The sequence below is a fragment of the Cinclus cinclus genome, chromosome 9 (genome assembly GCF_963662255.1).
Source record: "Cinclus cinclus chromosome 9, bCinCin1.1, whole genome shotgun sequence".
In the NCBI taxonomy this organism is placed as follows: domain Eukaryota; kingdom Metazoa; phylum Chordata; class Aves; order Passeriformes; family Cinclidae; genus Cinclus; species Cinclus cinclus.
Window position 1 is genome coordinate 1186994 of NC_085054.1, and position 26177 is coordinate 1213170.

The following is a 26177-nucleotide window of genomic DNA, read 5'->3' on the forward strand; positions in this document are numbered from 1 at the left end:
AATTCAATCTGACTCCTAAAATGACTGCACTATAAGATCAAGAAGCTGAATGTAAAAAGCCACTGAACAGGCTCCATCTCCACTTTGTTTGGCAGAGGAAGAGCCCCTGTAGCTCAGGCTGGGCAAGAAAGACCAGACTATATTTGCACACTGTACTCCCTAGTATTTTCCAAAACCATTAAAATTTGGCAGCTGTGGTCTTCCAGAGCCCCTGGACCTGGTCCAGCCTGAGCAGCAGAATCAGAGTGAGACTTTTCCAGCAGTGAGTGATTCTCCACACATCCAGGATCTCCTGCAGTTGCAAGTGCAACCAGGAGGGCAGGAGGATTTCTCTTCAGTGCTCTCACTGCCACCACTGCTACTGTGCCAAGATGTGCAAGGGAAAAGGAAGTCTCATACAGGGGTAAGAGTGCAGCTTTCAGGGCAGCAAATGAGGTGAGCGATGCAGGTTAGAGAGATCCATGGATAAATGAGGGACAAGCGAAATGGGTACAAATCAGAGCAGTGGCACTGAAGGAAATGTATGTGGGCGAAATTAGATCAGAAGACACAGAAGTGTAAGCAACAAAACGCAACTAAAACCAAACATAAAATCAAGGAAACTTCAGATCCTTATCTTCAGCTGCTCTCTGAAAGAAGCTTGGACAAACAAAAAAAATTCTCCCAAACTTTTAAGATTAGCATACCTTAAGGATAACTGCTAGCCTTGGCTAATTTTAGCTCCATCAGCTCAAGCTGTAAAGGGGCATGGCATCCTTTGATAAAGAAGTTTAGACTGTAAAGAAGTGTAGGTATATACAACTGTTGCATCTTTTTCCATTAAAAAGGACAAATTCAAAAAATCAGATGTAATCAGAACCCACATTAAGTGGTAAATTACAATATCCTAAACTAGGAAGAGCCCAAAGAAGTATGGCTTACATTCTTCTAATTCATTGCCCCTATCCAAATGTGTAACTGTAATTAATTTCTAAAAATAGATTAAAATAAAAAAATCACATACCTTTTCTTTCTTACAGGTGCCTCTACCTCTTTCTGTATACTGGATGAGCCTGTTCAGGAGAATCAACTGTCAACAAAGCTTCTGTCCACAGAGCTTCCTTTGCAATTCACTGATAAAAGTTAGGAGCTCTATGTAAATCCAGAAAGGGGGCTGGAGGAAAGGAACTTGGTTCCCTTTAAAAGAAAACCTAATTAAGGAAGTTGAGGAATTGTCTGGACATGCAGATTATATGCTCATTACTTGTATTTACAAATACCACACTGATTCTGTGACTAGGTTAACTTCTCAGTTGCCAAGCCATGGCATGTCTCCCATTCTATAAACAAGTAGCAAAACAGCAGATGCTTTGTTCACTTAGCCTGTTTTTCTGCATTAATGGCACAATTAATTATCCATTAAAGGAATTTAAGTAGTAGTGATCCAAATCCTTCCATTCATTTAAACGCCTTGATCTTTGCTGTCCAGAACCAGAAGTCTGCAGGTGAATACCAGCCACCACACCTCAGAGTAAAACTTTGCCATTTATTAATGACTTTAGTTTGCACTGGAAAAGAAACATGTTTGTTTACAGGTGGACAGATGTCACATCTAGGTAGTTATTTATTTTCCCCCAATTTCCTCCTTAATCCTTCTGTGATGAATAAAACTCAGTGTGGTTGCTAAACAACAAAAGCAAAATCCTTTATGAGCTGCTGTAGGCTCCCAGAAACTCTCATCAGTCTATGATCCAGAGATGGCCTCTTTAGGTAAGAGCCCCACAGATCCACGAATTTTCAAGAAGGATAAAAATGCTTCCTGATGACTCTGCTTATCAAGAACTGCACTTAAATACTGCCACTTCAAACTTGATTTCATACCAGATACTTGATAGCAAAAACCCAAATATGAACACAGTTTTATGTACAATTCTATTTCATCAAACAGTTCTCCTTCCCTTTTCTGTCTTCCTCAGGAAACAAGGGAAACATTGTACCTTCCTCAAAAAGATTTATGAAAGTATTTTTGCGATTTAAAAATGATGGCCTTCAAAAATACAAAAATTAGAACAATTTGAAGTTGCTCCCTTCCACTTTGAGACAATGTTTACACTTTAACTTATTTGTAAGAATAATGAAATTGTTGAAGCATATCTAGAAGTCAGGAGCCATCACCCATTCCTACCTGTATCAGATCTCTGTTTTGGCTCATCTCTCAAAAATCACTGCTTTTTTTCAGCCCTCCTCCCTCTCTACTGGCATTTGCTTGGTTCTGTCTTGCAGAACTTCTGAAGCAATGAAGATGGCAGGCTATCTGTAATACAAACAATACTATTCAGTGACAAAGCACTAGAAATAGACTAGAATGCACCTTATTCTCAGAGGAAACAGTTCAGCAACAAAGACTTCAAGAACTTACAGCTGGTATTTACTTAAGTTTTAGAATACAACTCACTGTTGAAAAAAGCCACTTTTCCCCTTTCCTAACAAATTAGTACCTTTATTAACAAAAGGGTCCCAAGTTGTTTTTGTGCCATCCCGAACACTCAACAAAAAATTAGACCTGAAAGATAGGGTGAAATTCTCCTACATGCTGAACAGTTAAAAACTCTCACATTTAGGTAAACCAGCAGAGAAGTCAGATAACACCACTGCACTGAACTTGCTAAGATGGAAATGAAACACTCGAGTCAAGGACTGGCAGAACAAGGTATCTTGATAGCCATCTACTGCCTCCTGTTACCTTATGACCACAGTATAATGTACATTACCACCAAAATCATTTGTTCTAGGGTTTTAGATGGTTTACTGATAGTAAGACCATTTTCTTCCTAGTACACATACAAAAGGAAAAAAGCAAATGAGAAAATAGAATGCTTTTCTTAGAAACTGCCTCCCATAAGGGGCTGGGGACTAAACTTTTCTAGTTCTTTAACAGAATTATAGCACAGCCTATAAATACCTGGCTTTTTAAACATAATATGGTCAGTATGCATAATTTTCACAACTGATTTTACAAAAGCAATTTACAATAAACCTGCTAACTTATGAAAATTTAACAAGCTATGTTCAACAGGATACTGTAGATGAAGGAGAAACAACAAGCAATTAAATAGTACTTTTTCCATGAAAATAAACTGATACTACTACAACTACCAGCCAGGCTACAGCTATATTACTGCATGACAAAGATACACACATTAACTACAGTTGGTACATTTTTCTTATTTATTCAAAAGCTAGTGGATGACAAAAAGGAGTTAAAATGTTTTATACCACCTATTCATTACATGAACAAATACTTAATCAAAAGGGACTTATCTTACAAGCCCCTCTGTCCAAAAACCACACACAAATTAGTTTTTATACACAAATGTTTATTTCTCAAATAAACTTCCCCTTTAAACACAAGGACTGAAATCTAAATCTTCATAAAGATGGATCCAAAACAAAATCCCTCCAGTACATTGTAATCACTGTTTTGTTGGTCACTACTGGCTTTTAACTGTTTAACATCAAAAAACAAGGACATATTTAAAAAATCATGCTACTGGATACCTAGCTCTGCCTCTGACCAGCTCTACACTGATCTCCAAAATTTTAAAATTTTACATCATGAAATCCAAAGCATTTAACTGAACAACAGCTGTGCATTAAACACAAACAACTGAACAAGAAGATTATAAGATGTAATCAAGTTCATATCGAATATAGGTGTTCTTTTCATCATTATAGATTCTTGGATAATGGGCTATCAGAGCATCCTGTGATCCAATGTAGATTGAATTGTAGATCTTCCAATAAACATCTCTGACTTTTCTGGCAGGGTGAAACAAACCCTAGAAAACAGAACAGAACAAAATATAATCAAAGCTTGAAGTTCCAATGTTCTTTTATTGAATTTAATCAAGCATTGCAAAATAAGCATTCAATAAATGGGCAGAACATATAAGCTCTAGCAAAAAAAACAGTTCCATGTAATAACAAAATACCAACAGTACTTGCAAGAATACACACTGCAAGAGACTTTCACCTTCCTACTGATGTCAGTATCTTAATGCTTAGGTTCCCACACTGCAAAAGTATGAAATTTCCTATCTGCAAATTATTACTAAAATGCTGTCACACCTCTACACCAACCTGTATTACTGTAATCCTTGCTTCCAACCTGTTAGGAGAGTTTTAATTTCATAGCCAACACAGTCACCATCACATATGATTACACAGAACAGAAGCCCTCAGATTTCACCACCCCATGCACATTTACAGAAGCTGAACTGCCTAGTGTTGATCTAGAAGTACCAAGTCTAATCAAAGCACTGTTTTATAGTGCTGCACTCTTCTAAATGTCTCACTCTTTTTCCTGGCTAAGGACAAATCATGACAAATAAATGAGAGGACAGGATTAATAATCCCACTGATTACTTGTCACAACCTCTCCCACATCTAATTTATTCCCCAGTCATTAGTTCACATCCTCAAAATTTGTGAGATGTTACCAATTTAGAAATCAAAGTGCCAGGCTATTTTAGTCAACTGATATTCTAAGTTACCTGCTTTTCCTACACTATTCTGTGACGTAATCAGCTATCTCCCTATACCAAACCCTCTGTTTACTGCCTATTCACACTATTCAAGTCCTTGGCACAGATTACCCTGCTTAAATAATACTTTGGAGAAAAAAAGCCAGTTTTTCCTTTGCTGGAAATCATCTTTTTTTGTCTTCTGGAAAGAATGCCTGCCTGCCAAGTGCTCTCTGCTGTCCCAGCACACCCAAGGCCATACCTGTAAACAGTACTGCAGCATCCTGCAGGGCCCAATAGCGACTCTGAGGCCCTCCAGAGCCCCCATGACTGCCTGGATGACGTGAGGAGAGGTTTCAAACACGTTGGGCCACACGTAATTTAACAAGTGATTAAGGGAATCTTCACAGCCGAACCCATAAACACCAAGGGACATGTGCTGCACCACAGCACTGGCTGTTTGTCTGTGCACAAGATCCCTGCAAAGAGAACAATGGGTATTAATCAATGAGACTTAGAAGCAACATGACTGGACAAGCACAGTGCTTCTTTTCAGTAACACTTTTCTTGAAAGTACTAGTAACACTTTTAAGCCATACTTACTGACAGCAAGAGGCAAAGTATCAAAAAATCAGTGAAGTGAAAAAAGATGGGAGTTTTCTGACTTATTACTGCACTCCAATTCCACAGAAGCACCAACAACAGAAATTATTAAAAGCAGTTTTAATGGAAGAAGTCGTGACTCACTGAAAATGCTATTATAATTTTAATCTTCAGAATTATTAGTAGAATAAGGGCATACGTAAACCAAATTGTTTGCAAATAATGGCTTCTGATTTATGCTGGTCACTTAAAGCCTTTAGCAAACAAGGATAATATGCATATTTGCTATAATTAACGATGAGGTATATACTTAAAAATATGACTATGGGTAACTGTACCACGGCAGTGCACTCACCTGTCCATTAAAGCATCTTCAAGCAATGGCGTAACAGCATAAATGTAATCTTTTCCCATCTCTCCAATGTACTCAAACAGGAAAGAAAGAGACTTTAACACGCCATTCTGGACATTCAGTTCTGGAACTCTGTATTCATTCATGAGTGCAGGCAGCACTGTGAAAGGTGAGCATGTTTCAGCCACAATAGCAATTGCTACTGTAGTACATACTCTGTTCTGCCTTTCCTGTACTTTCAAGTTGTTCAGCAATGTGGCCAACACATCGTGAGGTCTGGAAGAGACAACATGGGCATCCATGTCAATAAGATGCAGTGAGGATTCAGATAAAATTAGTTAAGCTTCACACAAGTGGTGGAGAAACATGGATTAGCCCTCATAAAAAGTTTAGAGAAACTGAATGCTAAACATGAAACTCCAAACTCTGCAACAGCTTAAGGATTCATTTCCACAGCCAACGTTTTTTAATTTTATCTAGATTTGGCTTTTTCCCCGCCTTCTTCCTCTTGTGAACTCTGGAGGGTAGCATTGCCTCCCCACTATTACTCTGATCCCACAGGAAAGTACAGACTTTATAAAACCATAAGCATTGACAGAGATAGGTTATGCCCTACACAGAGAACAGTTACAGCACCCCTGGCTGCTTGCTCTATCTTCATTCAGTCAGTCATCAGCCACTCACAGAATACACATAAAGGTGGCAACTGTGCTTCATTCTAAAATGTGCTGACTTGTAGTATGACCTTAGTGGGAACAAACCTTGAAAAATCAATAACTCTACTAATTTGGTGGGGGGAAGGGGAAAAAAAAAAGAGAGAGAAGATAAAATTGTTTAAAGGAGAGTTTATGAAACACTACAAAGAGGGTCTGAATGCACATCACAACATCAAAAATTCATCAGACAACAGCTCTTACTCCCAAATAAGACTCTAACATTATTAGTCCACAAATTTAGCTCAGAAGTGCAACGTCCTATGTTAATGAAGAATACATGATTGTATTCTTCAAAATGAGCAAAACCATGTCTGCACATATAAAATGTAGAGAAGTTTGAATATTTCCCAACAGAAAACTAACAGTCATCACTAACATCATGATGTTTGGTAACTGATGTTTGGTGCAGAAGTGGGTAAGCATTAAACCAACTTACCCAATAGCTTTTGCAATATAACCAAAAGTGTTCACTGTGGCTCTTCTGATAGCTTTCTTGTGAGCTTTTAGTAATTCAAGCAGTTCAAAGCAGATCCTCATCCACTCTCTTGCAGAAACATACTCTGCACCTCTGGAAGAGAATAAAGTGAGTTATCTCCTCAGTGATGGGGGAAAATTTTAAATAAAGCCACAAACTGTAGAACCTATTCATTTGCTATCCACACAGGTAACAGCTTATGCATCTCCTTTATTAGGTAATCCAACAGTGTGCCTGCTAAACATCTCAAGTTTTATGCACAACTTCAGGAATATAAAGAGATATGACAATAAGTACTCGGATGACAAACTTGAGCTTTTCCTACAATAATTGCCCACAAAGAAGGTCAGATATTGTCTCATTTGTCAGCTTACCTGTCTGCAATACGCCCAACAAGATCAATACAGTTTTCCTGTACTTTCTCATGTCTGTTCTTCAAAATAGGCGTCAGCCGTGGCAGCAGGTCTTTGATTGGTGGTGTCATCTTGTGCATACCTATTGAATTCAAAGAGGCACATTTAGTTTTATAGTAGTGGTTTTTTATTTTGCTCCTGAACAGCCAAGCAATCAGTACAAAAACATACCTATAACATTCACAATAGCCTTAAGTGCTCCGAGTATGCTGCCCAGTACTTCAGGATATTCTTCACCCAGGTACTCATACAAAACAACACCCAAGTGTCCCATCAGTTTTTCCTACAACCAAGAAAAAGGAGTTAAAAGACAATTTTCCCCTCCCCTCTCATTACTATGACCTGCTAGAGCAGATCTGGAAGAGAAGTCCATACCTCTTGGCAAGTCTTCATGACCACTGCAGTACGAGAGATCAGGTCAGCAGCCTGCTGCCTGACTTTGGCTGATTTGTTGTTCAAACGCCACAAAACTGTACCACAGATCTGAGGCAGGTAGGGTTTCACTCTTTTGCCTAGAGCATTAACCACTGTGCCAAAACCATTCAGCATCACAGAATCCTGAGGGTAAAAACAATAACGGAAAATCAGACAGACAGCAACACTGCATTTTACCTGAACTTGTCATAATCTAAAATTGCTTTTAAAATGCTAACATTCCAGAGATTGCTTCTGGATTTCATTGATTAGAGCACTGACATCTAAAAAGGGATTCCAAAAATCTAACTTAGTTACACAGAAATCTGTGCTTCTAACAGGCTTACAATTACAGTGAACCAAATACTCCAACAGCTGGCCATACCTCTGTTGTCTGCTCCTGAAAGGCATACAAAATACCATCAATGAGCTGCTCTTCCAGTTTATGATCAATGTCTGCTGCCCCCAGATTTCCCATTATCTTCTCAATTGTTTCCATGACCATTTTTCTGTACTGTTCAGCCTCATCTTTCAGATCGTCCACAATTCTAGAAATAATTTCTGCTGCTCCAACTTTATTTGCCAGCTCCACAGTTGTATCAACCAACTAAAATACAGAAGTATTGAATAAGCAAACATTAAAAGCAGTTAAAAACTACTTTCTATGTCTTGAAAATAACTTCCCTCATCTGAAGAAATGTGCTCAGCCCACTATAAAAAACTAGTTTTACGTTTAGAAATCATACAGTATTTTTAAGAACATAAATGGGGCCAACCACCCCACCCTGCAACTGGTGAAGACATTCAGAGACATAAAATGTCATGATAGCCTCCTAAGAACCTAAAAATCTTAACTACACAACTTCTAAATTGCTAGTACAAACAAAAATCAAGTTTCAGGACACAGACAAAAATAAGTACTCAGCCTGAGTGAACATTCTAATTTTCTTCTACTGTAAGTAACTTCCCAGTTAAAAAATCCACCAAAAATACCTGTCTGTAATTTCTTCTGTCCAGTGCCATTCTGTGCTGCCAGAAATGTTTGAAGAAGGGTGGCAAGATTTCTGTTTTAATGTAATTTGCTTCAACACCATCTGTACCACAACACTGCTTTACCACCTGACAGGAAATAAAAACCCAACATTTTTAATCTGGTGTAGGGTGTGGAGTGGGTGATTTGGGATAGGGGTTTTTTTGCTTTTATTTGGTTTGTAATTTTTTTAACACATATTCATTATCAATGCTAAACTACATTCTGATGTACCTTTAGTACAATTTTTTTCATCTCTTCATCAGGAGACTGGAACTCTCTGATAAGAATCAGCATGACTTCTCTGGTGTAGTAGTTTGCATACTCAGCATCCATGAGTGGAATCAGGTAACCAATAGCCTTCAAAAACGCAGCCAAACCCTATTTCAATGCAAAACATGTCTCTAGTAAGTCACAGCAGGTGCATATCCATCTCAGTCCAAACTAAAGAAAGTATTTTAGATTTACCTTTCCTCTGTGTTGACGTATACCCTTCCACAAGGGCTTCAGGACAGAATCAAAGGACTCAATACCATAGGGAGTGGCTGCCTCAGCCAAAGCAGCAATGGCCAAAGCGCTGATGGTGCGAACTTTCTGCTGCTCATCCACCAGCCCTGCAAGACAGCAGGGTTTAGCATCACTTCTTGTACTTGCATCTTAAGTTCAAAATAGCAAAATTAGAGGAGGAGAGTAAAAGGGATTCACTTATTTTCAGGAATACTGAACCATTATTCGTCTTTATTCACCTTACAGAGCCAGCTGAAATGTTTCTCGGTGTCACAGCAACAACAAAACCAGGGCCTTACTATCACTGCACCTTACTGAAGTATGAAAAATTTTCCAGATATTGAGGAAAAAAAAAAAAAAAAAAAGACACTGTCTGGGGAAAGCAGAACTTACCATGTTCAATAATTTCAACCAAGCTCCTGAGATGAGGCAGGATAGCACAACCCATAAGAATAGCAATCTGCTGTACAATCTTGATGCCAGTGTGTCTGGCCTGCCAGGATTTTTTGCTTTTACAGACAGCTTTCAGGAAGGGTAACAGAGAAGGAATGCCCAGAGCAGATGCAACAACAGCAAAGGCTCGAGCTGTTGTATTTCTGACATATTCATCCATGTTATCAATATCAGGTCGCATTGTGGAGATCATTGTTGCCAAACCCGCAGCCTGCAGGAAAAAACACAAAACATACCAATGGGATTTATGAACAGCACAGTCAATTGTTCTGCCATGCCTATAAACATGTAGATATATGTAAGCTAACTCAGTGCTTTAATAAAGGATGGAGTTTTACCTTAGCCAAGTTTGAAATAATTTCTCTGCCTTCCACTCTCGCATAGTAGTCTTCATCAATCAGCAGTGGTTCAATGACGACAAGGATCTGAAAAAGATAAATTAATATTTCCTTTTATTAATACTTCCTGAAGTATTTCTAGCCTTATTAAAGTCCAGGAAACAGATGATTCCATTAATTCAAGCTTAAAGCCTTAGAATGATCAGAAAAAAAATATTCTATTACATTAAAATAATCTATTACATTGGTTTTTATAGCTCTTAAGTCTCTTAAGGATGTGGTCCGGAGATACTACCTAGATCAGGTAAGGTCCTTCCCACCTCCAAATATGCATATATCATATTTACATCATCCCTCAAATACTCTGAAGCCTACAATCCAACCACACTATAAAAACTTCAAAGTTTGGTTCAAGACATATGAAAGCCAAATATGTTTTAAAAAAGCGGTACCATCCTCTTCTGATAGGCACATAAAACGCAGAAAGAGCAAATCAGAGATGAAATAGCAAACTCAACAGACCTTGTGTACGTACGGTCGGACCAAGTCATCCAATTTGTAAAGAATTCTGTCGATGACTTTGACAAGCAAGTGCCGCTCCTGATCTTCGAGCGTTGGTGACATCAGCAGAGGCAGGATCTGATTGAACAGCGGCCCTGCTCCGAATTCCCGAGCTTTATCGGTAATTTGCCGCAACGCAGCCTGAGCGAAAGCAGAAAACCTGCCAGTTAAACTAAGGGAACAACCCTGAACAACCATGAAACAGCTATGAACCAAGTTAAAATGTAACTGACTGCATCCACAGACCTCCAAATGTTTGCCACAACCACTACAAAAATTTTTCAAGCAATTCTATGCTGATTTGTTAAAACACAAATGTGTGATGACAGTGTGTTTTCCATCTGCATCACTTGTCTTCTTGGGGTTCATTTCTCATCTCAGTGCACAAGTTCTCACTTTTCTGATTCTCTCCTTCATTCTACTAAGGGAAGTGGGGGAGAAGCAAACAGCTGTGTGGGGCTTAGTTACCAGCTGGATTTCAACCACAAGAGACGGCAAAGTTTAGGAGATTATCTATCTTCAAGAGAATCCCATGAACAACTGAAGCAAAACCTGAAAACAAACACCAAAGTTTGAAAAACAAGATGACGTAAACGTATCTGATAATTCATCTTACCTTTCGCATGGGAGGTGTGCCGTTCTTTATTTTCAGAAGTAATTTCATTATTTTTCTCTCCTTCTGTTCCTCAGGACTCAGAGTCGATTCATCAACATCAACCTACAAGTAATTCCAGACAAATAAATGGGCATTGCTACATAATCAAAAGAAACCAGGGAAGTTAAACCAGAATGAGTGAAATCTCCCTTACCAGCAGCTTATCGAAGTACTGGATATCATCCGGCTTCAGGAATGGCAGGTTGCCAGATGGCTGATCATTAACACTCTTCATAGTTCTGTCCTCTGTCTGCATGTGGAATCCTGTCATACCCCCCAGGGGCGTTGGAGTCGCTGTCAGCTTCCGAGCAGGAGTACGGATGGGCACGTAACCAGCTGGGGGCGGGAGAACCTAAAGAAGGAAGAGCAAAAATCATTTTAATTGCAACAGATATAAAAAGAAGAAGCCATCAAATACAAAACATTGATTGAAGTTGTAGCTTCCACTTGTATTTCTTTGGGGATTTATGTGTTATTGCATACAACAGATCCCATGTTTGCAGCAATACAAACTACCAGGACAGCTTGTATTTGCACTTATCCTGTACTGACAACATTTCAGGAGAAAGCTCACCCCCACTGCTGAGAGCTTGGATAATAAATTGTGAAGTCTCCAAGGATTAAAGAAGCACTTCAATAACTGAATCAACACAGAATATTTGCTGTCTCAGTATTTGTGACCTTCTTCCATGTCTACATCTGGACTCACCATTTCTATCACTCCATACGGACTACATTTCTGGCCTTGACAGACATTTCCACCACTGAGAAACACAGTAGTGACCAGCCTGTGAAACCACCTTGAGACCCCCATTTCAAAGGGATTTACAATAAATCAGTAACCAGGTCACAGAAGTGTGTACAATCAATAGTCAATACTTAATGTGAAACATTCTACTTCCGGGGGGAAAAAAAAAAAAATCTGTAATCCCTGGTAGGTAAAAAACATCATCATGATCTGCTGTATTTTAATTCAGACAAATTACCTTATATCCTTCAGGAAACATAGCATCCAATTCCTCATCAGAAAGTGGTCTGTTTCTCTCATCAATTTCCCTCTCCCAGCGCCACGCCTGCAGTTGTTCAGGAGTCATGCTCATGATGTGACCTATATTCAAATTTACCAAGAAAAGTATTTTAAAAAACTTTTTGTATGCAGAAACAGATGACTTATTTTTAAATGTTCTCTTGAGTAAAACTTTTCCTAGCACCTCAACTCTGTACCCAAGCAAGAGACTGAACTTTTACAGAGCCTTTAATCAACCTTTTTACTAAACTAAACAGCAATAAACATGTAACCTTAGTCTCGATTCCTATCCAGAAATGAGTTGCCGTGGACATTGCCACAAAAACAGTAAAATGAGCATACACTGACTGCTTTCATACAGGCAGGAGAGCATGCTGGGCAGAAGTCTGCTTCAAAAGACAATACAAAAGGAGATGCTCCATTCCCACAATACCAAGTGAAGCCTTAGACAAGGGACTGGGCTTACCTGGTGTAGGAGTTGCCATGTTCATAGCTGGTGTACCGATGGGTGTTTTGCCAGGTGTCAGAACAGGAGTGCTGCCCCCCATCTGGCTCGCAGGTGTTTCATCCCAGCGTGACTTCCTTTTGCTTGCTCCTGGGGTTGGTGTCTCACCAATGGAATCACCACCTCTATCTGTACGAGGTGTCTCAGCCCAGCCACTGCCATGGCCTGGGGTATCTAAGAAAAAAACAAACCAAATTCTCTCAGAAAGCTGAACAGTATATACTCCACCAGTACTATCAACATTCAAATCAATTTTCAATATCAAATTAAAAAACAGGAGGCAAAACGTAAAGACTGCTTTTGTGAATATTGAAAAAATGCAGGCATTACACTGAAAATATGCAACAGGGAACTTTGTTTTATGAAAAAAGTGTCAACTTCTTGCTGAAAAAGATAAGATTCAGAAAAAAAGGAAAAAAAAAAGTACTACTCAGATATTCTAGTTTTGAACAAAGTACTCCACGTACTCCTGGATAAAAGCATTAGGTAATAAATGTTCCACTCTTCTCTAACACAAGAGTCAAATTCAAATTAGGCAGGTGACATGCTTCTCAAATATGTTTCAGTAACAACCTCTTAAAAAACCACAAAGCCATTACAAAATAACACACACAAACATATTACGGAAAGTAATTCAACGTGTGCTTCTTTACTGTATCCTTTATGCTTTAAAATCCCAACCTGCAGCAGTCACTAGATATGACAAAACTGTGGTTCCGTATTTGAGCTGAGGTACTTTCATGGATGCCACTTAAGCACAGGCAGAATCCAATGCTGATACCTCAGACAAGAAAAATCCCCGTATCAACCACCAGATGTCAGACTACAACTACTTCTTGCCTGGCTTCTAAACTCACTCGTTGCTTAGGGTGAAAATTCCCAGTACAATTAACCATTTTAAACTTGTTCTGCACCTCCCAGTTTGCCACAAATACCTCTTTCTGTTTTGGGGGTTTCATCCCATCGATTTTTCCGTGCACTGGAAGTGGCACCTCCATGGCCTGGTGTAGCGTGACCAGGCGTGTCCCGGCCGGGCGTTGCAGCTCCTGCTGGTGTATGACTGGGAGTTGGATCCCAGATTTTTGAGCCTGGGGTGGCACCTGGAGTTTCACTACCCTTGGCACGGCCTGGAGTTTCATCCCATCGCAGAGATGGGGTGTGTCCAGGAGTCTACACAAGACAAAACCAAAAGTATCAGCATCTCATCCTACACAACAGAAGACTGATAGCTGTTCTTAAGTAGAGTAAGAAACGTCAAATGCTCAAGAGGATTAGCACTGATAATGTCTTCTGCAGACAGCTTCTGTAGACAGCTGATTTTAAACTTAGTTTAAAACAAAATTAAGTCATTACCTCTGCTTGGTCCCAGCTGGACAATTTTTTAGGTGTAGCACCAGGGGTCTGATCAGCTGTCTGATCCCAACGCCGTTTGCGTTTTGAAGGTGGCTGAGAAGCAGCTCCATTGACGACTTTAAGCTCTCCAGCTTTAGCTTTTTCAGCTAGTTGTTGCCTAATTTCCCTCTGTTCAAGAGCACAAAAAGAAAAACATAAGAACTCCTCAAATTATGTCTTTAAAAGAGCTTTTTCGATATCTTCTTATGCTATTTTGAGGTTTTGCTCAAATAACCTGCAATTAGCTACTGCTTTCATTTCAAGGCCGCTTTTTTTTTTTTTCCAAATTCTTCTATAGTGACAGATCAGCTGTCAAGTCCAGTCCCAGTTTGAGAAACTGTTTGCAAATCATTTTTTTCAATAAAAGCCATTCTTACAGCAAATGCACAGAGAATTTTTAAAGCTGTTGGTTTCTTTCACTGGTAGGTATATGCCTTAAGGCCATTACCCATCTGTTTCCAACAAGTACCACTTCAGTAAAGGTGGGTGACTCAAAAAATATGTTGACAGGAGCTACATCCCATGACATTAAAAAAGCCCTGAAATTCTTGTTTTAAGTCCTGAGATTATACTGCTAAAACAACACACTAAGCGACTGTTTTGCACTTACCAGTGGATCCATAAGCATTAAAACTGCCAAAATAATGAACTAATTCTTCACTTAAGATAAGACAATTAATGTTCCAAGTCACTAGAACTACAAGGTCTTGCTCCAATTAGCAAGATGCTACTGTAGCTATTACACAACAAATATTTTTATATTACCAATATATTTTTAACTATTAAAATAAATTTTAAAGCATGTTTTTGGTTTTTCTCCTTTTTTTTTTTTAATATTTAAAACCAAAAGCCAGTCTTATACCAGATCTTAGCAGTGCAACATCTGTTGTAAGTACTTCATTAAAAGCCTTTAAAAACTCCCTGGCTTTGCTACACACAGAGCTCACAAAAACAAATATCTCACATCTCACACACTGAGTAATTCTCAGTTACTCTTAGATTTTGTCTCTCCTCCTCTGAAATAAAAGAAACAAGAGGAAGTCCAAGTTCTACCAAAAAGAAAATTCCAGATTAAAATATACTGAGATTATTTTTCCCTGCACTGCTTAAGCATTGCATAGAACAGATGTTTTTTATAACATTTATCTTTCAATTCTAGTGACTTTCAACATACAACAACACAATTTTCCAAAGAAAGGGGCTTTTAAGTCAAGGCAAAGTCAAGAGAATTTATGCTCCCACTTGCTCAACACGCTTTCAAAGGCTGCAATACGAAACTCAGTCCAAGTGGAAAACCCTCCCCTCCACGCACCTCTTCTTTTGTTAAATGCTGTTCACGCATAACATCCATGTATGTTCTGGCATTCATTTTAGGATCTGGAGTCTTCCCTCCTGCAGAAGAGAACAGCAACAGGAATGGAGCACAATGAGTACAGGATAAGCAGAAACTATGGACTTCTACTGTCCTGCTCTAGTATTATATTATTCCATGATCATTTAATTTTACTTTTTGATTGAAAATTTTTAAAATTACATGTATCTTACGTTTATTCAGTTTGCTGATCAATTTAACCTGTTTGAACACAAACAACTACTGCAGTTTCAAACAAATATTTTAAAGCCGATAAAAATGATAAAATGACAACACAGTTAAGAGTCTTCAGAAGTGATGGGTTCCTGGGTTGCTAATCCGGAATACGTACACTTTCGTGCCTTTGTCTCCATCAGCAGTTCTGACTTCAAGCAGCAGAATAGAAGCCTAGAAAATTATCTCTTTACCATTAGTAACACTTTGGAAAGATATTTATAATCAAAACATTACCTTGTGCAAGCTGTTAAATCCTACTTGGTATCTGACTATAAATAACTATTGCATACCTAAGTAATGTTTAAATTGTTCTATCATAAAGACCCATTTATAAGTTTGACAAATCTGGACATGTCTCACAGACCTTCTAGTGTCACATTGTAACAGGGCTTCATTAAAAATAAAACAAAATTTAAAAACCCCAAAACACTGTTTTGATGACACTTTCCCCCTCCTCTTCTCAAGGGACACTTGTGATTGGGAGCTGAATGCAATACAGTACATACACCACCACAACAATACTCACAGGTAATGGGTTTTGTACACCATAGGCTGTTTTACACTCTGTATCTTGCATTAATTTAATTTTTAAATACTTTAAAAGAAGCCCAACTTTAAAGAAATGAGACTTGTCAAGAAAAATACTTTTCTTTAAGAAAAATGTGCAGATTTGCTATACAAGTGGTATAGCTCTTATACTTCAGGGAAAAAAATAAACTTCTTAAACATTTCTATGCTGAAGATCACTGCCCAATTGGCTGTGTCTTTCTGACACTAGCTTTGATAGGACTTTCCTTTGGAATACTTTTTCACCATAATCTACACAGGATGTGTTGAACTGCACCCTTAAGAATGCAGACAGGACTGGCATATAGCAGTACTGCTGTAGGAAAGAAATTAAGGACAGTTAGTATGGGCCTGTGAATTCTGACAATACATGTTTATATCAATTACAATTAAGCAAGTAAAATAATTAATATCCCTATTAATTCATGCAGGCTGAAATTCTCATTTGTAAAACCTGCAAAATAGCTACTAATTTTAAGCCAACAGGCACCTTATTGCCACAAGTGAAACTCACTCACCTGAAGAAAATTTCAGACCCACTAACACCCCTTCTCCTGACTTCCACTCTAAAATTATCAGAACAGACTTGAACTATTGATAGCATCAAAGTCTTATATATGCTTTTGCTTCTTTTAGCTATACCACCTAAAATTTACATAGGATGGTAAGAATTAGGTGCTCTACTAGCATTTCAAAAGCAGTAACCCTGCAAATCTATAACTTGGAATGAAAATTATCAAGGTACTGAATGAATCTGAGCACTCAATACACAAGTTGTTCAAAGCACAACGCACAACCCAAAACGAAATGAAAAGAGAAACCTTTAACCCTTTGTGTTTCTATGGCAATGGCTCATTGACAATTTTCTTGTCCTTCTACCTGGAAAGAAAACTCGTATTATAAAGGTGAAGAATATGGCATCTAAATTTTCAACCAAATCTCTATGAAAAGGGAATGTTTAAAACAAAACTAAGTTTATAAGCATGCCAACAGAAATCAAAGGGCTAAAGACAATTAAAGACAAAAATTTCATAAAGGGTATAGAAAAGCCAAAAAAAATTACCATCTGCAAAAGGATCAAGACGCTCAGGTGAAATGATCATCATCCGCCTGTGCTTTTTGTACTCATCTTCCCGATCTGCAATCTTTTGAGGACGGTGTTCTGCAAAAGGATCATACTAAAAACCAAGAAATCCTGTTAGTCACAGATTTATCAAGACTAGTATGAAAACTGTCTGGTACTGTATTCATTTTCATTATTATTCAAAAGACTTAAATTATTTTTTGCCTCAACTATGCAGGAAACGTCAAAACACTATACAAACTTAAATTTTTACTTCCACAACTAGAATTTCAGTTTTTTAAACACAGAAATTCTCATTAAATAATTTCTGATAAAAATTTGGCATTTTAAGAGTTTATTCACTTCTTACCAAAGCATTCCATGCTGTTGACCTTTCCCCTTCTTTTTGCAGGGTGACTTAATGCTACTTGTTGTGCTTTTAAATTTTACAGAAAAATACTCCAGGAATATAAAACATAGGGGATTACATTTTCTTTTAAAAATGAGAAGTATAAAGGATATTAAGTTTCCCAATTGTTTGCATTTAATGAAGTATCTGATTTCAATTTTTTAAAATTTCAAGTTTAGTTTCTATATTCACATTGGCTTTACATGCACAAGTGCCAATCTTTATCACCCTGTGGAATTCCAAACTAAAATAGTAACAGGGCTACAGCAACATTTAAAAAAACATAGCTGTTAACATACATCTTATATTTCCAGAAAACAAAACCTGTCGCTAACACTTGTTTTCCTCAGTGCTTACAAAAGTATTTTACTGTGCCTTTAATTAAGACATACCTGTTCAGTAGACTGTGGTATGTCATTAAGCAATGCCACTGGAGCATGGTATCCTGGCTTCTTCTGGCCAAGCAAACTTGTAGAAGGGTAGTCATCATCATCCTGTCAGTAAAGACACAGTGAATTTGTCATGCTGGTATTATAATTAGATAAAGTAACATCAAATGAACATGCCATGGTCAATAGGAAAGATGAAAATGGACAAATAGAATATGTAATTGAAAATTTTAGCAAGCTCTCTCATATAGCTTTTCTTATTATTCCCCAACTGGTGAATCAGATAAACCTGCTCGTATCAATAAGAAGGCTCAAGAATTCTTCAACATGCTACATTTAATCAAGTGTGCTATCTACACTAACTAGAAAAAAGTCTGTACTTCATATTAGTGCTACCATTACAGCTCCATGTGAGAAATGGTGCAGAGATATTCAAATTATTTTTCTTACACATCAGCTATATATATATGGAACAAGACTTAATAACCCAATAAAAAGCTTTAGAAAGAGTAAAAAATTCAGAGATAGATTCATGTTAGTTTAGTTATACTTAATAATAACGGCAATAACAAACACTTGCTTTTGCTACTTCTTCACCAGTAGTTTCTATTCAATTATTTACAGCAACCCAAAAGAAAAACTGCTCACAAAACCATTAAACTTTTTCACTGAGCCCCAGAATAATGGAAATTTCTCATAAGGTATTCTTAAGAAGTCTGTAGATGACACAAGTACATCACTAAAAAAACACCTCATGTATCAAGTAGTACTAAACTAAACAATCTTCCTCATTCTTAGAAATATAATTCTTTCAGTGTAAAATGTCATTGCCTATGCATCAATGACAAGGCCTATAGATCTAAAGATTCCTGCAACTAAAAATATGGTCCAATGTTTAACATTAGAAATTAACATAAGATAATCTTAGAAGCAGGATACATAAGGAGAACACAATACAACACAGTGAAAAAGCCAATTCTTATAAACAGCTCTGAAATTTGAACCAGGAATCTCAAAACAGTCACTAAAGCTTGTTGGCCCAAGTTTTATTAATTTTTTATCATCATTTGTAATCCTGGCAGCAGTGGCAGAACAAAGTTAATTATTCCAGTCAAGGCTAACGTTAAGTAGCAGGCCACAACTTTTTGCCTTCTGCTTGGGCCTACAAGGCTCTCAAAGCAAAAAAAAAATAAAAGAACTGCAGCCCTGACAAGAAGGACTTGGAAGAGCTGGTGGAGGAGAGGCTGGACATGAGCCAGCAATGGGCACTCTCAGCCCAGAAAGCCAAACGTGTCCTGGACTGCATGGAAAGCCCCGTGGGCAGCAGGGCAAGGCAGGGGGTTCTGCCCCTCTGCTCTGAGATCCACCTGGAACACTGCATCCAGCTCTGGGAGCCCCAGCACAGGAGGGACCGGCACCGAGGGACAGGGACCTGGTGGAGTGAGTGCAGAGGGGGTCGCCAAGAGATGAGAGAAATGGAGAACCTCTCCTTTGAGGAAAGGCTGAGAGAGACTTGGGATTGTTCAGTCTGGAAAAGAGAACGCTCCAGGGTGACCTAATTGCAGCCTTCCACTACCTGAAGGGAGCCTACAAGGGAGCTGGAGAGGGACATTTTACACAGGCATGTGGTGACAGGACAAAGAGAAATGGCTTCTAACTGAAGGACAGTAGGTTTAGATTGGATATTAGGAAAATAATTGTTTTCTGTGAGGGTGGTGAGGCCCTGGCACAGGTTCCTCAGAGAAGCTATGGATGCCCCATCCCAGGAAGTGTTCAGGGCCAGGTTGGATGTTCCTTTAAGAAACCTGATCTACTGAAAGGTGTAGATCATGGCAAGAGGGCTGGGACAAAATTATCTTCAAGGCCCCTTCCAACCCAAATAATTTCATGATTATGTGCTTCCCAGATAAGACATACTTGGGCCCACTACGGCTTTAATGAAAACTGGTTTTACTTCAAGCAACTGCTACTGAAAATTACTCAAAATCAATTCTGAAATAATTACATGCATGCCCTAAACAAACAAAATACATAAAACTACTCACATCTTCCAACTCAGTTGCTGCAATGGAAGTGACATATCCAGCAAATCTGCTGTCACTGCCACCATAGATTTCTTGATCGTAATATCCTGTGGAATCAAGGCCTACTCCTTGAGCTTCATCAAGAGCAGGCTTTTTTCCTTGAATTTCTCTAATTTGTGCTTCGATATCTAGGGTAAAGACACACACACAAAACTCATTATACAAACATAAAAAATCTAATAGTCATGTTATTATGTACAGCAAACAGAGGGGTTTTTTTCCAACCTGATTGTCATTAAAGAAATAAACATATATGACTCACAAAACTAAAAAAAAAAAAATCGCAATTCATAAGCAGTTGTTCATAAACAGCTTTCCCTCATGATTAAAGTACAGAGTATTTTAATTCTATGGCTTAAAGCAAACTATTTAACTCACTGTTACCATATCTCATCCTCCAACAGAGGTAGCAGAGAAGGTCCTTTACACCACAGCAGTATTTCTCAACACTACACTAAAAGAACTCTTTCACAACAAATGTAATCGTCTCATTTAAAAAAAGCCTTTCATAATGTTATCACCGATTTTGCTAATTTAAACAGCTCTGTTAAAAAGAATTACTGCACAGGTTCTCAAAACTGAGATTTAATAAAACACTGTACTGTGTTTTCTAACATATTGCAAAGCAATACTATCTTTGAATAAGTAAATAAAAATGCCCCAGCTCTAATATGCCACTGGGTAACAAGTTAATAAAAAAACCCTGAGAACTTAAAACCAGTTTCTTTTCATTTTGGCAGCTCAAATGTTATTTACTCATCATCATTCCTGCCTGCACCACCATCTTTGAGGACTACTATTCTTGTGGATAAAAAAAACACCCTTCAAACAGGACAAATGGGAGCTCTGTCTTTCTTGTGCTGTATCAGGATCTGACTCAGATCAGCTCTGGTGGCTATCTTTGACCTTAGAAATTTGGTACTTTCAGAAAGAACATTAACTTCTTAATCCAAATAAAAAGCAACAAAATTAAACCACGCCTTCCTCCCATCTGTTGTAATGCAACGCAAAAAAATAATTGCGTAGTAATAAAAAGTTAATAATAATATAAATAAAATAAATAATAATAAAATTGTGTAGTAATCCAACAATCTTCAATAAATGTAAATGTAGGTATATTGAGGCACAGCTGTGTAAAAATTATTATTGTTTTCATGTGAATTGAGTCAACAGATATAGAAAGACAACCATACAATGTAAATTTTACTAGATCAAATAACTACTTGAATGGTCAAGAAAACCCCCAAGAGTTGCATTTCATGGCTGCAGGAATACAAAGGATCATGCTTGAGAGGAAGAATTGGATTACATGGTCTCAGAAGACCCTTTCAACATCAACAGTTCTGTGATTCACCCTCTCCCACCTGAAATGGTATTGCCTGCTACATTAACTTAAAGAAAATTTGTCAATTTACAAAAATCTACATGAAATTTCGTTCACAAATAATCTTGAATCTTGAGTATTCAATAATTGTTCACTACTGTTGCTCAATTATCTTTTCAGATTGAATAAATTTGACACATTTTTTGCATCAAGCCATCTTGCAAAAGATACTATACAATGTTATGCAACACCTGCTAGGAAACCTGACAAAAATATGAATACTTTTTTTTTTAAAGCTAAGATTATCACTATTGCAAATTATTGGATCACGATTGCTTAATTTGAAAGTTTAAAATGTAAACACTGCAAACTTCAAGCTTTAATGTCACAAGTGGGCCCTTTTCTTATGACAGACTGCCACTAACAAAAAAACGAAACAAAACAACAAAAAAAAAAAGTCCAACGAACAACCACAAACCTACTGTAAGCCAAATTATGCCTTCTGTACAAAGGCATATTTTCTAGAGAGACAATTTAACAGAGTCTTACCTGACAAATCTTTGCCATATACCTATGAGTGAGAACAGCAGGACTAAGTGTTCACTTAGAAAGAAACACTGACTTCATGTGAAGCACCATAAAACTGGCAGCAAATCAGCAATTCCTGCACTGGTCTATGGAGGAAAACCAGCAGAAATGTGTTTCTAAACTCATCAAGAATCCCACAGACAGAAGATATACCCTAAAGGCTGATAAGAAGAATCTTGCTCCAGCCACTTCAGGGCTTTCATTGAACTTTTGTAGCTTTCTAGAGCAGAAAAACTTCAGTCACCTCTGTGTTACAGAAACTTGTGATGCCTTAAGGCCATGAGAAGCTGAAAGCTCACAAAAGCCTGATACTGCTGGCCATGAGCACCTCGTGAATCCTGCCTGCGGGTACATCCTGCTCCCTCTAAAATCCTGCACAGCCATGGGGATTTCTGCAAGTCCAGAACTTGGAACACATTGCTCCCCAACGTGTTAGTTCCTGGAGAAGCAGCAGAAAGAAACTACTGCCAAATTAGATATCTTTCTCTTGCCCTCAGAGGCCTCCGATCACCTTTAGAGGCACTTGCAGCATCCTCTTAAAGTATTTCACTTCTGTGGTATCATCCTATGGCAAGGTTATGGATCCAGTGTAACTCAAGTACCTTCTCCACAGATTTTTTAGCTACTTCTGTTTCTCCCAGAGAGCAGATGAAGCTCTTGGTTACTTTTGCAGCCTGGTGCATTGCAGTACTGGAGTGGAAGGGAATACCTGGAGCTTCCAGCTCTACCAAGGACAACATTTTAAGAAGAGTGGGTGATGTGAGAGTACAATCCCACCATTTCCCTTATTTCCAAGGAGCAGTCACTGGAATAAACAGTCTGCCTCTTTAGGGACACACTAAGGCCTGACTGAACATTCATAGCTGTAACCAACTTCAATATGAAAAAAAGCCTATGGATCTTGCCTACAGGATCACCATGCCTTGGCATCACCTGTTCATCTGAATCAATTTGTCACCTGAACCAACCTGGCCATACAGCTCAAACATAGAACACACCAACGAGTCCCCTGCACTGCAGGACAGGCCAGAGAGATCTGCTCCTGCATGGTGTCCCACCTCTACTACGACCTACAGAGTTAAGTAAAACAACTAGGTAATTTTTTTTACAGTATGCAGTAAAAATGCCAATACAAAAGTATTTTCCTACTGATAGTTCTTACTGACACTTAACATACCAAGGCCTTGTTCTCTAACATTATTTTCAAAACAGCTATATTTCATGAAGAGGGTAGAGGTCTCATTCATTATTTGCCATCTTTAAATTACAGGGATTTTCCTACAGTAAAACCTGCTGGGTTATCTATACCAACAAATAAAGTCTATATAGACTCAACAAACCTTACTGATTGCCACCCTAATTTTTAACTAATGCCACACAGCCTCCAGGTGCCAGTTTAAATGAAACAGTCTAGAGAGAACACTCCACAAAACCCCTTGAACCAGGAGGCCCATAGCCACAGGTAGCCTGTGCTTGGCAAGCACAACGTATTTAGGTGGAAAACACTATTTTGACATACAAGATGTGCCAGTGTTAGTTTCCTGGAGTTAACTGGCACCTCCTTGCAAAAGCTCACACAATATTTAACAAAGCTCTTTAACAAAAAGTAAATTAAGAAAGAGTAATCACAGAGCTTAAAAATACATGGTGCAAAGTAAACTACTTATTTAATGGCTTAGTCAAGCAGAACATAATGGAAACCTCACTCACAGAGAAACAGTAAAAGGAGCAGTATATTGCAGAAAAAAAAAGGAGGACGGGGATAATATTCTACTGATCATTCCTTTTCTATATCTTACTCTATTGTTTATATATTTTGGTATTTTACCAGAAGTAACTTTAATGTGCAGTTGATTTAAAACATACCATAAATGCTGAATATTATTGAAGTCAACACGCATGACTTCAACGTCTCTGAACATCTAGCTCACAGAGAGGCTTTCTCTATGTATGTGCTGTGTTACCACACATGTAGTTCTGCTCTGAACGTTGGAAAAAGAAAGAAGGCACTGTGCTAGAGAGGTGCTTTACACAGTAAACAGGTTCTCTGTTTTCATGCCTTATCATATTTTTGCACATTTAGCTTGCTCTTGTGTAGCTTTATTTTCAGCTACCTTAGCACTCTTACACATTACATCTATTATGTTTGAAGATCTCTGTTCTTTCCTGAGCAAGAAAAAGAGTTTAAATTAAAAACGACTTTCAACAGCATTGGAAGCTTATGCATTTACTGAGACTTTATAGGCTGCCACTTGAACCTTTACTTTTCAGCCTCAAGCACAGAGCTCCCCTTTAACTAAGAAGCTGACAACTGTTTTGATGCTTCTTTCAAGCTGTATCTTGAACATATCAATCAATAAGTATTTAAAAAACAGTACAAATATATTTAAAGTATTTTAAGATGATTTAGTAACAAACAATTCCAAAGATTAGTGAGGAACTGAAAAAAGATGGGATAGAACTTGGAAGCAGAAGAATCAAGCTGCTCAGCTATGCCTCCATGCTGGGAAAGACCCTTACATGAACATACCCTGTGATATGTATTTTTTAATTTAACTATCCTCTCTCTTAAAACCTGTTCCGACACATGCAACTGGAAGCATGTCAATGTTTTCACTGAAGCCAATGCATCACCATTTACTCCAAGAAATAAGCAATTTCAGCTCGGTAAAAAAAAACAAAACAAAAAAAAAAAAAAAAAAAAAAAAAAAAAAACCACAAAAAAAACCACCCAAACCTCAACAATTCTACTATCCTATGACAAAAATCTCTTTAGGTAGTAGGAGAGGAAGAGCACTGTGATGGGTAGTACTCACTCACAGCCCTTACGCATGTCACAGCATATAAACAAAGGACAAGGTTACAATTACAATTTACATAATTATACCAAAGTACCTTAGAATTCTTTTCAAAATTTTAATTTTAAATTTTAATTTTGTAAAAAAGTAAGGACAACAGTTTAAGCTTTTCTTCATCCCTAAAATCAGACTGGGCCTGTAGTGTTAAAGACTACATTAACCCCACTTCCACGGGAGGTGATGGCTTTCCATTTGAACAGCTTTTTCAATGCAAAACTGGGAAAAAAAAAATCAAAAAAGGAAAAAAAATTCTAAAAGATGATAAATACCTGCCCACTTCACAGTGCACAACCACCACCCAGAAGTAGTTGTCGATCAGCGAATTACGCATATAAATTAAGAAAAAATACAGCATATCACCTATAGTACACAGAAACACAAGTGAAAAACCCCAAAGCAAAAACACATAAGCAGTGTAATTCCACAAATTATTATCCGGCGCCTGAAAATACTTAAGCTCAAGGCAAGCCGCAGCCAATTCCCACAAAGAGAGCTTTGATTCACACTGAGAAGCGCTGGAAGCGGCAGCGCACACAGGCTCACGGCACCTTCGAGAAGAACACACCGCCTGGGAAAGCCCTCAGCCGCTAAATCGCCCTGAGAGCCGCTTTCCTACGTCAACGCCCGGCCGGCAGGAAGTCTGTGTAAAATGGCAGCTCAAATGTTCCAGCCCTCACGATCTTTCCCCTCCTCCGGGGCACTTTTCTCAGCGAGCACCGCGGCAACTCAGTATCAGCCGGGGCCGCGCCGGCTTCCAGCAAGCAACACCCGTTCACCGAGGCCAAAGGGCTCGGAATGAGCGGGCGCTGTTGGCATTTTTGATGCGAAACTCGCATCAGCACCGCGGGGTTTTCACAGCGCACCGGCTGAGGCTCGATGGGCGGAAAGAGGCCGGGGGCGGGGAGTTCAGCGACCGAGCTCCCCCGCACAGGCCTGGCCGCCGCTCCGTCCTGCAGCAGCACAGCGAGAGCTCCCCCTCACGCCCGTCCCCCCGCCCGGCCCGGGCACGGTGCTGACGAGCGCAGCCGCCATTACACACAGGCCCGGCCCGCCCTGCCCCCGCCCGATGAGCCGTGCCTGACGCCGCCCGGAGCCGGGGAGAACCACAGGCAGCGGGCGATGCCCAAGCGCGGCCCCAGCGAGCGTGCACACGGGGCCTTCCGGGCTATTTTTACCTTCGTGGGTCTTGGCGATCTTCGCCATTTTGTGCAGCGCCAACGACGCCGAGGCGGAACTGGCGCGGCCTCGCCGCTTCCGCCGAACGGGGGCAGCCAGAGGCAGCAGTGCGCAGGCGCGGCCGCCATCCCGCGGGCCGGGGCCAGGCCCCGCCCACCGCCTGATGGCCGCGCGGGGGCGCGCGCTGA

The 26177-nt window shown here is 39.0% G+C and overlaps 1 protein-coding gene across 4 annotated transcripts; it reads right to left on the reverse strand.

The window, feature by feature from the left end:
- Nucleotides 1-3193: 3193 nt before the first annotated feature.
- On the reverse strand, nucleotides 3194-26120 carry SF3B1 (splicing factor 3b subunit 1). 4 transcript variants are annotated; one of them, XM_062498531.1, is made up of 25 exons: nucleotides 25989-26120; nucleotides 20005-20171; nucleotides 17963-18064; nucleotides 17162-17276; nucleotides 15256-15335; nucleotides 13905-14072; nucleotides 13487-13721; nucleotides 12513-12725; nucleotides 12006-12127; nucleotides 11174-11371; nucleotides 10981-11082; nucleotides 10326-10505; nucleotides 9804-9890; nucleotides 9406-9676; nucleotides 8974-9119; nucleotides 8740-8886; nucleotides 8469-8594; nucleotides 7861-8082; nucleotides 7437-7619; nucleotides 7233-7344; nucleotides 7023-7143; nucleotides 6610-6741; nucleotides 5461-5733; nucleotides 4765-4981; nucleotides 3194-3818 (listed from the first exon to the last, which is right to left on the reverse strand). In XM_062498531.1, the coding sequence occupies exons 1-25, from the start codon at nucleotides 26014-26016 to the stop codon at nucleotides 3660-3662; spliced, it is 3906 nt and encodes a 1301-aa protein (XP_062354515.1). In that variant the 5' UTR covers nucleotides 26017-26120; the 3' UTR covers nucleotides 3194-3659. The 4 variants fall into 4 exon arrangements, 2 of the variants coding, with proteins under 2 accessions (XP_062354515.1, XP_062354516.1); XM_062498532.1 differs by lacking the exons at nucleotides 17162-17276; nucleotides 17963-18064; nucleotides 20005-20171; nucleotides 25989-26120 and adding an exon at nucleotides 15647-17088; XR_009933441.1 differs by lacking the exons at nucleotides 3194-3818; nucleotides 4765-4981; nucleotides 5461-5733; ... (14 more) ...; nucleotides 12513-12725; nucleotides 13487-13721 and adding an exon at nucleotides 15647-15702 and having other exon boundaries at nucleotides 14011-14072.
- Nucleotides 26121-26177: the final 57 nt, after the last annotated feature.